The sequence below is a fragment of the Halictus rubicundus genome, chromosome 10, assembly GCF_050948215.1.
Source record: "Halictus rubicundus isolate RS-2024b chromosome 10, iyHalRubi1_principal, whole genome shotgun sequence".
Classification (NCBI taxonomy): Eukaryota; Metazoa; Arthropoda; class Insecta; order Hymenoptera; family Halictidae; genus Halictus; species Halictus rubicundus.
Genome location: NC_135158.1, coordinates 8612069 through 8626240, shown reverse-complemented (window position 1 = coordinate 8626240; position 14172 = coordinate 8612069). Strand labels below are relative to the sequence as shown.

The window sequence follows — 14172 nt, the reverse complement described above, 5'->3', positions numbered from 1 at the left end:
AGCGTAACCGGCGAGAAAATTGACTCTAAAGGTTGAATCTAATTTACGATAGCATATTTCAAATGTCGATTCGAGGCGACACGATCGCTCGGAGGTACGAGAGGATGCCACTGAAGAGAAGGCACCCGGATTTCTCTCTCTCTCTCTCTCTTTCTCTCTTTCTACTTATGTCCGCGTCACGCGAAAGAAAAGGATCGCGGAAACTTTAAACGATCCTCGAAGCGTTCGGCAAGCTATCGTCCCGGCTCGATCTTCATTGGTTTCGCCGTGCTCCGTTACATTCGCGGCGTTCAGATTGAAATCAGGCAAAATTCGATAGGAGGTTCGGTATCTTTCTCTCGAAGGTACCTCGTAAACTCCGCGACCCGATAGGACGCATTTTATTCCTCCCTGCGGGACGCGTTATCCGAAACCCGCTCCGCGATAGAAACCCGCGTTGAAAACTTATCATTTTTTCCTCTTTTCTCCCCCCTCCCCCTTCTCCTTCGACACGCAGGTCATTTTAACGTCTTATCGATTCCGGCCGCGAGAACGTGCCCCCGGAGAGACGCTAAATTTTCATTGCCGCAGATTAAGAGACACTGCTCCCGGCTTAAGGAATTCTGCGGAATCTAAAAAGGTATTTCTTCATTCTACCCTTCTGCGCCGAGAATTACGGCCATTTTAACGTTTCCGTTATTATTAGCTGTAATTCCGTTGACAAAAGTGGCTGCAATTTGAAACAGCCAAGAGATTTAAAAAACTGGAACAAACTTGCTATTTAGCTTCCGTGTGCCGCAATCGACAAGAACAAATTTTATGCGAAGCGAAGAGAGCAACATGCACGAGCTATGGGGACATTTTTTCTTTTTTTTCCTTCTTCACTTAACTATTCCAACGAATTGACAGTATCACCAGAATTTCTGCGAGGAAGCTGCAGCTTAAAGTCCCGACATGTTATCAGTCTTTTTCGGTAAACAACCCGACCGCGAAAGAACTTCCGGGATCGGCGCACGTTCGCAAGAAGAGAAAAAGACAACGGTCCCGCCTAATTGTATTGAGCAACGTAGAACTGTCCGATAAGTTTTGAAAGGGTAGAAGCCAGCGGAGCCAGCAAAAACAAATAAACTTCAAAAATTCGTCAAGTTTTATCGCGGCATTTTTCGCCGAAGATAACTTCGCCGGGTTCAACGACACCGAGCCAAATTCTTCTCCCGGTGTAAGTGTACTACGGAGCCCGACGAAGAGGAAGAAGAAGAAGAAGAGGAAGAAGAAGAAGAAGAAGAAGCAGACGGGGAAAAGAAGCGGCAGATGAGACACGCGTTCGCGAACTTCATCTCACGAAATCACGGGGACGGATCAACGGGGAGGGATCCTCGAGTTGGCGATCGTCGATCGTCGCCGGGACACGTCGTCGCGTACAACTTTTTATCGGTTGGCCCCACGCGCTCCCAACTTCCTGCAAACCCCTTTCAACTCCCCCCTTTCTCCTTTTCCACCGGCAACCTCGTCGTCGTCTTACGAAGCAGAACTTCATAAGCGACAGAGAACGAGCCGGAAGTTTGCTAACGGGCTGAGTCAGACGGTTCCGCGACAGCGAGGAAATTCGCGGTAATACGCAACGATTCTGCTGAGGAATCGTAAAAATCTCCGCCCCGCTGAATTTCGTCAAACCGCGCGCGTGGGAACGCGGGAATCGTCGCGGGGGGTGGGGGTGGGGGGACTATTGTCCAAATCTACCGGGTGTAATACTACGATTTATTTACCCTGACGATCCGTTCGCTCGACGTGAAAGTTGATTTCCAGGGAACCTCGAGGAACCGTCTGAAGGGATGAAATCGTCCCTCACAGTTCGCGGAGGGCTTGCTTTGTCAGATTACCACTACGCTGTCAAGTGGCAACGGTGAAACATTGGAACGCAAATGTGCCTGTACGGAGAAGAGATTTTCCGGATTCTATGGGAAAAGCTTTTTCGAAGAATTATTGTGTATTTCGAACGAATAAACATTTAGGAGACCCCTTCTTATACTATTACGTTTAGACTAAATGACCGAGTCAAAACTCGGCGAGGATAAATGTCTCACAAATATCCTGCCCATATCTTTTACACGAGACATTACTGTATCTTCATTGATTTCGCGAATAAACTGGTAGACATATTTTCTGATAAAAGCGAATCTCAGACCTGAATTACATGGTTTTTTTAAAAAGTTAGAAGAATGAGCACGTTGCCAAAAATATTATAAACCGACGTGATCAGAGTTGAGAAAGCTGCAAGTTAGAGCAAATCTTCTCTGGTGACGAGAAGAGAAAACGAAATAGAGGAGGGAGGATGAAAAAGGTTTTCTTGAAAAGGACCCGAATAACGAACGCGACGTTAACGTAATGGCGGTGTAATGAAAGTGGCATCAAAATTACGTGGTGGTAGACGCGTTTAATGTATAATTTGGTAGAACGAAAATTAGCAGAAAGAAAAGCAGAAAATATTCTCGGATTCGCAGGGAAGCACCGGATGTCCTGAAATAACGTTTCTCTTGTTCCAGCGCGACGATAAACCCGTGGTATCGATTCCGGTGTTCTTAAATGAACAGAGAGCCTAGCTAATTATAAAGTTAAATGAAATATTGATATGCAAGGATTCAACTTCCTCCGCGAGATAGGTTGCGTCCCGTGGAATTTTGCGCGGGCCTTCTCGGGACACGGTGATCACTGATTACCGGGGACATTTGTACACAGAGAATATTTAAATGGACCGCGCGAGCGCGGCAACTCCCCTCGGTAATTAGAAAAGAAAGTTACAGCGGTATTAGCCACCGCCGGTGGAAATTCAGACTGCGAATATCATTCGACGCCTCGCGCGAGCGAACGCCTCCTAAACTTTGACGCTTAATCACACTTTTAATTGGACGGCGACGCGACGCTGCGCGTGTACTTACATGTGAACTCTGTAACGATGAATTTGCAAGACGCTGGCAACGCGATGGGAATTAGATCACTTTGCAAGTCTGAACAGTCGAGGCAATTTTCAAGGCACCGAAATACAGGAACAGTGTGAACAGAAAAATAAAAGACGAAAATTAAATCGCAAATTTTTTCGAGCAACGTTCACTGAACCACTAAATGGTTAGCATTATTATAATGTTATATTATATTTTCTTACGTTTCTCGTACATATTTCGTACTTTCTGTCCGTGCAGAACAAAGGAGAATTTTAATTGAAACAACCGCGATTATCAGAATATAATTATCAGAATAATTGACTACATATAATGCTGAAAAGAGGAATAAATTTTAAAAATTATATCGAACCGAGTGCTGTCTAATTAATCAGATGAAATGTACAATATTAAAAGAATGAACGTTGTTTGCTTTGTATAAACAAATACCACCAAGGAGGCATTTTCTGCTGCCAGACTTTCTCAAGCTACCGTGAAAAATGTTTAAAAAAATCGTGTTTCGTTTTTATCAATTCGGGGGCCGTTAGTTATGATAGAAGACGCGCGTCAAGGACATTTACCCGCTCAGTATAGGCGACGCAGCGTCACGAGATTAAAACGAGCCGTGTAACAGCGTCGCGCCGCAACAGTTGACTCATAATTCGCGGATTACTCCAATTTTACCCGGGTCCTATTTATATAGGATTTTCGGGAGTAGGTCCTGTTTCTAACGAGCTGACTCAGCCGAACCTTGCCGTTTTCATCGGCTGAGAAATCTCGGATTAGAACGTCGCAGCGTCGCGCGGCGCGGCGGTGCAACGACCAAAGTGCACGCCGCGACACGGCCCGAAGTTAACGCCGCGTTCACATGACCGCGCGCTACCATGCCGCCACCGACGATCGATAAATATGATCGCGAGTAGAATGCCCGTGGCGCAATGGCCGCTCGCCGTTCCCTCCGAGATCGCTCTTCGGTCCCCAGATGCGAGATTAGCGCCGCCAAATCGTTCCCTTTCACGCGATCCTACGTTCACGCTTCACACCCCGAAACTAGATCTTTGCCTGGCTCCTTTTTCACGATCACCTGGACACCCACCTGACCCGTTTCTTCCCCTCAACTGTCTTCAACGTTCGCCAAATTATTTTCGGCTCCTCGACACGATTTTTCCGCGGATTTCTCCGCGACTAAACTATTTTTATTTCCAGGATGAAGCGGAGTAAATTATTGATAAAAAACCCTTGGAGTCTCTGCTATTGTCCTTTGTCCAGCTATTGAAGGCTTGCATTAAAGATTATTGTACAGTACGTAATCCTACTTGTGGTCCTAAAAATCTCTACTACTATGTACCCTCTATCAGCACCGGCTAGTCAATATTTTCGTTAAAGATTATTGTACAGTACGTAATCCTACTTGTGGTTCTAAAAATCTCTACTAATGAGCACCCTCTACCAGCACCAGTTGATAAGTATTTTCATTTAAAATGATTTTATTGTATCTAATCCCACTCTCGTGACTCCAAAAATCTGCGCAACTAAAAATCAACTCAACCAGTCGAATATATTTATGTATACGAACGTGAAGTTTGGAGTAGTCCATTTATATTACAAAATAATTGTGTATTGTAAACGTTTCATATTGTACAGTTATAGAAATGAAGGTTTGCGCTTACTACAGCATCACGACTATCGTTTCAGTATTAATACTTCGACGGACGTACCGCTACTGAATTGAAAGTTATACGTATCATGTTTCGATTAGAATGCGTGTTGGGCGCGTCTCTGTTTGCCGTTCTAAATTCAAGGATCATCCCATCCGTTTAAAGGAGTTTAGCTCGACTTCCCTCCGTAAATCGTTATCATCGTCCGGAATTTATTCATCCCATAAAGTATGTATCTATGAACTTTCTACCGACTCATCCCTTCCCCTCCCCTCCTCTCCCAAATCTCCCGCCAGCCCGGTGTTCTACATATAATCCTATTACATTCGAATGAATGCGAGACGGCTATAATTCATTTAATTCTACTCGTTTAAATCCTCTGGAGTTCTATCATTAACGATAATCTCGTTCGTTACGTACACTGTCGCTGTAATACTGACTGTTTCATAACATGCTCGACATTTTTAAGTGACCATTGTATAGAGTCAGATTGGGTGAAGTTCCTATTGTGTCCTCTCTGATAAATCCGCAACGCGCGACACAAAGGAGATAAGTGTATGCAAATGAATGCAATGGAATTTAATTCAAATATTAGTAATCATTTAGTTGAAAAGATAGAATATTTACATATTTGATTGCTCGTTTGATCCCAATCTGTACATTTACACGAACCAGTTGACATTGGAACTATTTCTCAGTGTACCACAGAGGAAGACGATAAAATAACCACGAAGAACAATAAGAAAATGGACAAACATTTTATTCCGTCAAGGTCAGAGTCCGTGCTCTTAGACGGTGCGAGTAGCCAACCGAGCAGTCAGTGTCTTGAACTCGGGCACTATCAAAGAGCCCAATAGGGGATCTAAACATGGGATCCCTTTCAGATCTCGTACAGTAGCTAAAGGACGTTGTATACCTAGACCAAATTTAGCGGTAGTAATAGAGTAACCGGAAACATCTAAGTCTCCAAGGTTGCGCAAGTAGCCAACCACGCGGTCGATGTCTTCAACTTGGGTAGCATCAGCGTAGCCTAACATGGAACTGATTATAAACATCCCAAGGCAGCTGAAAGACGACACCCTTGAACCCCGAATTTAGAGCTTCTAATAATACGATAAGAGACATCCTGAAGTACCAAAGTGCGACCTTCAGCGTGCGTACTAAAGAGGAAGTCCAAACGTGAGACTCGTCTCGAACATTACAAGAAGAACAAGAACAAAGTGCAATAATTGAGCAAGGGGCTTTTTCCTTGTCCCCTGAAGAGGCACGAGTGGCTACCGACTACTCGGTTAATTTCTTCAGTTTGAATAGCATTAGCGAATAGAACAATAGTTTATTTTGAACATCGTTGGCTAGCTAAAGCTGAAGACTTGTAGGTCCAACATCTATCCAGTACCCTAGTCAACCCCGTGGCTGTATCTTTAGCTTGTATACTACCAGAGAATAAAGAAGGCAGCACATTTCAACATCATAGGACAGCTAAAGGACAACTCATAGCTGCGAGTGCCTCCAAAACCGAAACCTAGTGCCAGAAAGAGCATAATAAAAGACTCCTTAGCTCTCGAAAGCGGCGAGAGCAGCCAACTCCGAGTTAATGTCTCAATTCTAGCTAGCATTAGAAAACGGAACAGTCACACATAGTACACGGTGAACATCGTAGGCTAGCTAAAACTCCCAGCTGGTACGAGTGTCTTCTCGAAAACCGAGACCAAGCTGGCAACAGCCAAGCGGAGGACCCCCATGCCTGAACTGGCGCAAGCAGTTAGGCCACCTAGTCAACGTCGGTTCGCCGAGCATGAAAAAGTGGGGAGCTCGGCCGGTCAGTATAGTCGACGCTGTTCGCGTGGTACGCAAGCAAGAATAGGTCAGAGAGTACTCACCGGACTCCGAGACGGATGGACTGCCCGCAGACCTGTCGGAGTTCCTGGAGCTGGCCGTGGAGCTGGTGGAAGAGGCCGTTCCGAGCGAGCACTCGGAAACGCTGCGCCGTTTCGATAGGAGGGCCGCGGTGGCTGCGGCCACGGCTGCGGAACCGGGTCCGCAGGAGGAGCCGGTCGGAGCGCTCATGCTCAGCCCGTGGAGCCCGTGGAGCTCGTGGAGCCCGTGCAGGACCGTCTGGCTCGTCAGCTGCTCCAGCCGTCGCCTGAGGAACCTCTGCTCGCGAGACAGCTGTTCCTTGTGCACGGTGTGCTTACGCTCACGCTCCTCCAGGTTCTGCAACAGAGAGCGAACGAACCCGGCGATTATGCGCTGCACAACCCAAAGGTGTACATATATATGTCTACAGTTGTATGTGCCTGCACGTGTCCCTACGATGCGATGCGATGCGTTGCATCGTCCTACGGCTCTCTCTCTCTCTCTCTCTCTCTCTCTCTCTCTCTCTCTGCCGGATCGATACCACCGCTCTCGGAATCCTGTACGGTCCAGGCGAACGCCTGGGGCTCTGGGATACACGGCCCAGGGAATCCGTGTCCGGCTCGACGCCGACCTGCGAGGGATTTCGGGATCGGATTCTTTGCTCCCTTACCAAAGAGGCTGTCTACTAAGCCGCAGGTGCCGGGCAATTGATCGGGATAGACGGTGGCGCCGGAATTTTGGCACAGGCGGAAGCATAAGGTGATTCTTCTAGAAAAATATGGTGCGGGAAAGAACGACGATTTTTGGGTTTGAGGAGCCGTGCTTGTATCAGCTCCTTGATGTACAGGGTGTAAAGAAATGTTTAGTCTTGGCTGCGTTAGGCGTATTCTACATCTTCGGATCGATGAAGATCTGCCAAAAAAAGTTTTCGCGAAATTGTCCTTGACTTTGAATTTCTAGGTCAAATTTCTTTTTATCTCGTTACATTCTACGCGTCATGAGAATAAACAAAAACTTGACCTTGAAATTCAAGATCAAGGACAATTTTGCGGCAACTCTTTTTTACGGATCTTCATCGATCCGTGGATGTAGAATACGCCTATGACAGCCAAGACCAAACATTTCTTTACACCCTGTACAAGACCTCTCGCTTCTTATTACATTGGTCACATTGAAGTAAAACACCGTTCGACATCACCAGCAAATCCGAGGAATACAGGGTGTCCCGCGTAACAGTTTTCACGATTTTTTAAGTACTTGCGATAATCTGACAAAAAATATTTTCAACAGAAGTTGATCAGTTTTCGATTGGCTATATATTGCAATAAAAAAGTTCGAAAAACATTTTTTTTTATGGTATTGTCAAGGTCACCTTCATTTTTTTAAGTGGCACTTTGTATTTTTGACTTAACAGTATTATAGCTCGTGTCAAGACGAATTCAACGACCTAGTATACCATGACCTTGGGATGACCTTGAAGGCAAAGAAATGAAAATTTCAACAAAACATGACAATCTGCTTGAATGGGCGATAATAACTTGTGTTTATTATTAAGACTCAAAATTACATTCAATTCAGAAACCTTGACTAAGTGAACGCAAACGATTTCGTAAAAATGTCACATCAAATGTTCGAATTCATTGTTAACCCTTAGCACTCGAATGGGGACTGCAAGGCGCCACTAAAAATTGCTGTGTTGTACGTGCGTAGATGGAAAAGATGAGTAAATTCGACTTTCCTTATTTCTGTCACTCCTGCTTGGTTAGTTAAAACCGTGCTAGGTAGTTCTTTTTTAAAGGGTGAGGTGTTTCGAGTGGTATAGGAATTGTACAACTTGTTGGTAACAATAACTCTTAATTATATCGACTTCAATGAGGACTAGCTGAAGACTGAAGACTCGCGCGCAGAGATGAGTTTTTAAGGGATGTAAAATTGGTGGTGGAGGTGGTAAATAGTAGTGGGAGAAAATTGGGGATGAGTGTTTAGAGATTGTCCAGACACTGTCTTACATTGTTAATGTTATGGTGCCGGAAAGTCGCAGAAAAAATGGGACGAGTTAATACTTCGCTTTGGGCTGAAGAGCCTTCGACTCTTAGGCTAATTTATTGCCTCTAGTCGGGTGGTCGAAGTGTTTGGGACTCGGTGTCAAATTCGAGAGACACTTTCGTGGGTCTCGCATTGCGTTATTCAAAATATTTTTTACACTATTAAATTTGTTTGCATTTAGTAAATTACTGAACACTTCAGTATTGTGCGAGTAAATTGCACCATTTTCATATGTGTAACATGAAAAAAAAATGTATGTAGAAGAGAAATATTCTAGGTCGGAAGAAATGTTTCGTTTTGGGAGTTAAAATAGCTTCAAAGGGTTAGGGTTAGGGCTCCGAATTGCGACTCGAATCAAACCCCGCGGCAAACTAACAGGACTAATCGTTTCGATGAAAACGATAAGTGTCATTGAAAATCCCTCCATCATTCCCAATCTCGAATCACCGCTTCATCGTACATTCGCGATCCGCGCAGCTCGTCGAGAAATTCTCTCAAGGCTTAATAACACAAACTCGACGTCTCCGGGTCCGATACGATGAATTAACGTAGCACACTTTAGCAGGGGATCACTCAAGCGGACTTTCACTCGGAATCGGTCGAAGGCCGATCGGCTTGCGGATTTTTGCGAAATAACTTTCGCATAAATTCGACGTCGGTCGGGCCTGGATTAACGGTCGGTTAATCTTCGACGTTTAATTCGCCGACCCCTTTCATCCGGTCGGCTCTCGTACGCTGAAAAACAGATACGGGGTAATCCAGTCCCGCGCGGCAAAGCTCCCCGAATCGAGGATTTCTTAATGCGTTTATGTTAAATTATGCGAGACGGAGAGAAAGAGGGGGGACCGGAGGCTTTCGCGTTAGAGGGAAAAAATCCGATATTTAACCGCGGGATAGGAAGAGAGCTTTTCCCTCTATCTTTGTTTGCGCTGCCGTCCTTGGAAATTAATTAGATGAATTCCGAACAGTTTCGCAGAAACACGGTTTTGCACGGCGAAAAATGCAGGATTACGCGGTTTACCGATGGATCCGCGGACTTCAACTTTAAATAATTTAACCCGGCTCTCTGCGAAACATTCGTTAACCCCTGATGAACCTTCGGAAATATTATTTTCCTCCGGGCTGCTCGAGAAAGTCCAGCCTTTGTCCGCGAGCTGAACTTTTAAATCCTTCCGGCTGGACGAGTTTTAATTGCGAGTTGCCGCGATCGTGAACAGGGAAAATATCCGACGTACCATAATGACCGTTGCATAATGCATTTACGGCTCCAGCCGGTTGTCAAACAGTTTTTCTTTGCCGTCTCGGCATTCATCTGTGTGTGTGCGCGCGCGCGCGCGCTCGATGCTAGAATGTGAGCTTGCGATGAAATTAGGTGCTCGACGTGTTACAAATGTCACTGATTCAACCAACTCCGGTGTACACGCACAACAAAACAATAAAGACTCGTTGTTGGTGGATTCAGAGAGTTGACCCGCGGGTACTCTGGGAATTGAAGTTATACAACTTCACGGACGAACACGTTTTCAATAAGACGAATCGATGTGCAACGATAATTGTGCGAATGCCTGACACGCGGGGCTAAATAATTTATTCCTGCTGGCATCGCGTTAGGAGACTATCAGGCTCACACTATGGTTTGATTCGATACTTATTCCAATTGCCACCAGAGCTATTCAAACCTTTGAGAATGACTGTCCACGTATTGACGACATTGAGACTGTGTATCCACTTCTTGTGCCGACAAGTATACTTGAATTAATTATTCACATAACAAAATTAAGAGTTTGTTACATCATGAAAAAAATAAAATTTAAACTAATTTTGTGGACATCGATGTTTAATGTGTTGGGATGACACAAAGAGAGTTCAGTTTCGTAACCAATCTTTTGTTCTAGACGAATATTAATATGGACAAAATATTAAATTAGCCATGTTTGAACCGATTACATGTAGCTTAGGGCATTGACATCAGGCCATCGTCATCAGAGGACTTCGTAATTGCGTAATGTTTGAAACTATTTTTCTGTTTCTTTGTTTGTATTCGTCAGTCTTTGTAATTTAAATTCAAGCATTTTCACAAGCCAGAATATTATCGACAGAATATTAAATCTCGAAAATTAGCAGTGTTTGAGTAGATTACACTAAGACTAGGACATTTATTGAGTCCAGAGTAATACCGAAAAAATATTGAAGCGTTAAAATGAGCTATGTTTGAGCGAACCATAGGAAGGTTAGGGCATTTCTGCGATGGAGCAGAGGGAGAAATGTGGCCAGCGTCATCGGAGACCAGGTCCGACTAGATTCAATTAAAGAAGACACGCCGTACCGTGTATCCGGAGTGATCGAGAGGTTGCACAGTAATTAAGGCGACGGATCACGCGATCGTGAATTAAGAGAGGCCGATCACGATCGTCGTTATTGATTCGTGTTCGAATCGCAGGACATTCTTTCTCCCCGTGGCCGCGAGCATCGATCTTCGATGGCTACGTGTCCACCATTAAACGAGCGACGATTTAGAAGAATTATCCTACATAGATGAAAGAATCACTAAACCCTGAAAACTGATATTAATCTAGCTATCGTTTTGTATTAGGTCGTCCCATAAGTACGTGCCGTTTACTCTTGTATCATTTAAATTCTAAAAATAAAATATGTATACACCCTTTCATTCCACAACCTCTTCTGACCTTTTTGTCAAAGACCGTCACTATAAAATATCTGCGGTTATTTGTTAAAATACTTTTCAATAGTGAATAATATAAACATATCCACGGCACGAACTTATGGAACGACCTAATATTATTGTGTTTAAAATTGAAAACAAGCGAGTGTGAAATGTTTCTCTAAATTTCATAATTTAAGTTGCATCGAGGCGCTATAATGCACTGTCAGATGACGCAGAAACTGATTTCGAGATTAAGAGAGGCGAGGCAACGTCGTGTCCATTGCACATCGCTCCGTCCAGGTCTCTCGTTTCGCAATTCGCCAATCCACGAAAGAGGAGGGCGACCAGTTCCGGTGTAGAAGGCCAAACGCGAAATAACCGAGACTCGTCGATTGCACGGTCGCGATTAGGGGGCTTCCTATTGCCACACCGGCGCAGCAAGAAGTGGAGAACGCTGTTTTCTTTCTTCCGGCGCGTAATCGACAAGCATTTCACTTGACGCTCGCCGCTGAATTCACTTTAACTCTCGAACGACTTTTCATTTACATAGTACCAGCTACGCTGGTAAGCAATCCACTGTTCCTCTTAAAACCCCGCTAACACGTTTTACATTTTAATTTTCCCACACTTCTCCCTCCCAAGAAATGCACGACCGTAGCAGAAAGAGAATTTTCAAGCAACGCACGATTTTTCTTCGCTCGAGTCTATATAAAACATATGTATCTAATATAGAGCGAATAATATTTTATAAATGCATATCGGATTATTTTTATAATATAGAATACATTTATATAACATAGAATGTATAAATCTCACTATTTATATTTTCCAACGTGCTGTCGACCAATATTTCATTTCTCGAAATCTAATTAATTAATGAATTCCTACCGTGGTAATGTAGTTGGCCCAACAGATCTTCCTGGTTTATATTTAATTGCTCAGAAACTGTAGGACAATTAACACCTTGACTGCCAAACTAGAGACTTCAAAAACTGCACAAACTTAAACTTAACTATTCAATGAAACTTCAACTTAGTTGTTCAATGAAATAAAAATTGAAGAAAATTAAATGTATGATATTTTGTCCTCCAACTTTCTTGCCTTTTACAGATCCTAATCAAATTTGGTACTTTAAAACCTGGACAAATAATTCCGTCATCCACATATGGGTGACACGGCAGTCAACGTGTTAAAACGACGGCACAAAATTTGTACCTCATCCGATCGCAGCGTTGAATAAAACTAGTACAGTCGCTTAGGCGAATGCAGCGTGCATGTACGCGGTAAACCCGAACAGAGGATGCTCCGCGTGCAGAAATAAATGGGAATTGTGGAGTAAAATTTTTTCGCGTGGCGCCTCGTTTCCGAGATAATCGACTTCGAAAGTTTGCTGACACGCGTGCATTTCTGGCTGCCTGAAGTAGAAACGGTACGCCATGAACAGACACGTTGGTACAAGAATTTCTAGACGCGATTCGAACATTTTATTCCGAGTTTTCCCATTATCTTATACGTTTACATTGCACAATCTTGTAAACAAGAATCGGCTATATTTCATGAAAGTTTCCCACCTTTATTGTTCTAATTATCATTCTTCAACATCTTAGGAAGTTCATTAAAAGTAATGACTTATGTCACCACCTTTTGAAAACAGCAGCGAATTACTAGATTAATTTAATAACTGTTCTGTCGCAGTCTGTTTAAATGCAGTTTCTAAATTATTGATGGAAGATGCATTATTTAAGATTCATCGTATTTCCCGGGATCGAAATGCTCGCGTTATACGCGAGCCTCGTATTAATAATTCTCGCAGGCTCGTTGAATATTTCAAACACTCCGAATGTCATGTGGATAATTCAACTTATAATTTCCGACTGTCGCGTTTTATTCGAGAAGGTTTCGATACGGTCACGCGTCCGCGATGCATTTTTCAGTTGATTCTGTTACGTTTACTCCCACCCGGCGCTACGTAAGCCGGTTTCATTGTGTGACGAAGCTTCCCGGGCGAAAGTTATACAAATTTTATGAAAAAAGTTCCACGAAAGAAGAAAGTTACTCCGGGGAATACGTAAACACGAAGACTACAATTTCAGTTCGGGGAGTATCGCGTCAAGCACAATGTCCCGTATTTCTTCGGCCCCGAAAGAAGAATGAGCTCGCGCAATGCAAAATTAATTAAAGTTCATGTAGAACCTACTGAAAAAGTTTGCTAATTATACAGCAACAATCGGTGACCTTCCTCTTTCAATTTCTGAAAATTATGTATCATTTATTATCGCATCTCTCTACCTTTAAAATGTTACGTAGATTGCACTGTTTTATTATTTTTATTTGAGACGTCCTATTTGAAAAAATCGGCTCCCGAAATGCGATAAATCAAATTTGGCCGTCGTGTCTGACTATGGGCCACCGTTTCTACTAACTCTGAATATGAGCGATTAGGACTGTCTACAATACGAAACTAGTGCAATATGCAGAAAATATATTTACAGGATGAATTATGTATTAAATACCAAATTGGGCATTGTACAAAAATGTATTTCCTCTATCAATAATTCTAATAAGTCGAAAACAATGTAATAATGTTTCTCTTGTATTTCGTGAATGTACCATTGCATTCCCGAGCCCTTTTTTTTTGTATGGTTCGGTAGAGTGAAAACGAGAAAGGAGCTGGCATGTAAATAAGGACAGTAGGAAGAACGATGGCGACGCGATAGAGGAAGCTGTTAAGGGGTATGGGGAAGCAGTCTGCGATTTATGACACCCTTCCAGAACACTATACAATAGTCCCCTGTAATCACTTCTTCTATTCGGAAGAAGAGAACGTCTTGGAATAAGAGGGACGGATAAAAAGTGAAGACAGAGGGATGCTGCGATAAGAGACTGGGATGGGGCAGGAATAGGACGATGGATAATAACGGCGTGGGTGGACGATTAGAACCGAGAAGAGCTCGTAAAACAATCGTCGGAAGGGTCTGTGAAACGAAGGTACCCACAAAATCACAAAACCCATCAAATATAATACAATCTG

At 43.5% G+C, this 14172-nt stretch overlaps 1 protein-coding gene across 1 annotated transcript in view; it reads right to left on the bottom strand.

The window, feature by feature from the left end:
- The window catches only part of Mxd (MAX dimerization protein), a 285259-nt gene that overhangs the window by 102694 nt on the left and 168393 nt on the right, over nt 1-14172 (bottom strand). The window contains exon 6 of the mRNA XM_076794420.1: nt 6454-6787. Coding sequence (XP_076650535.1) covers nt 6454-6787 — 334 coding nt within the window. The remainder of the gene's footprint in view (nt 1-6453; nt 6788-14172) is intronic.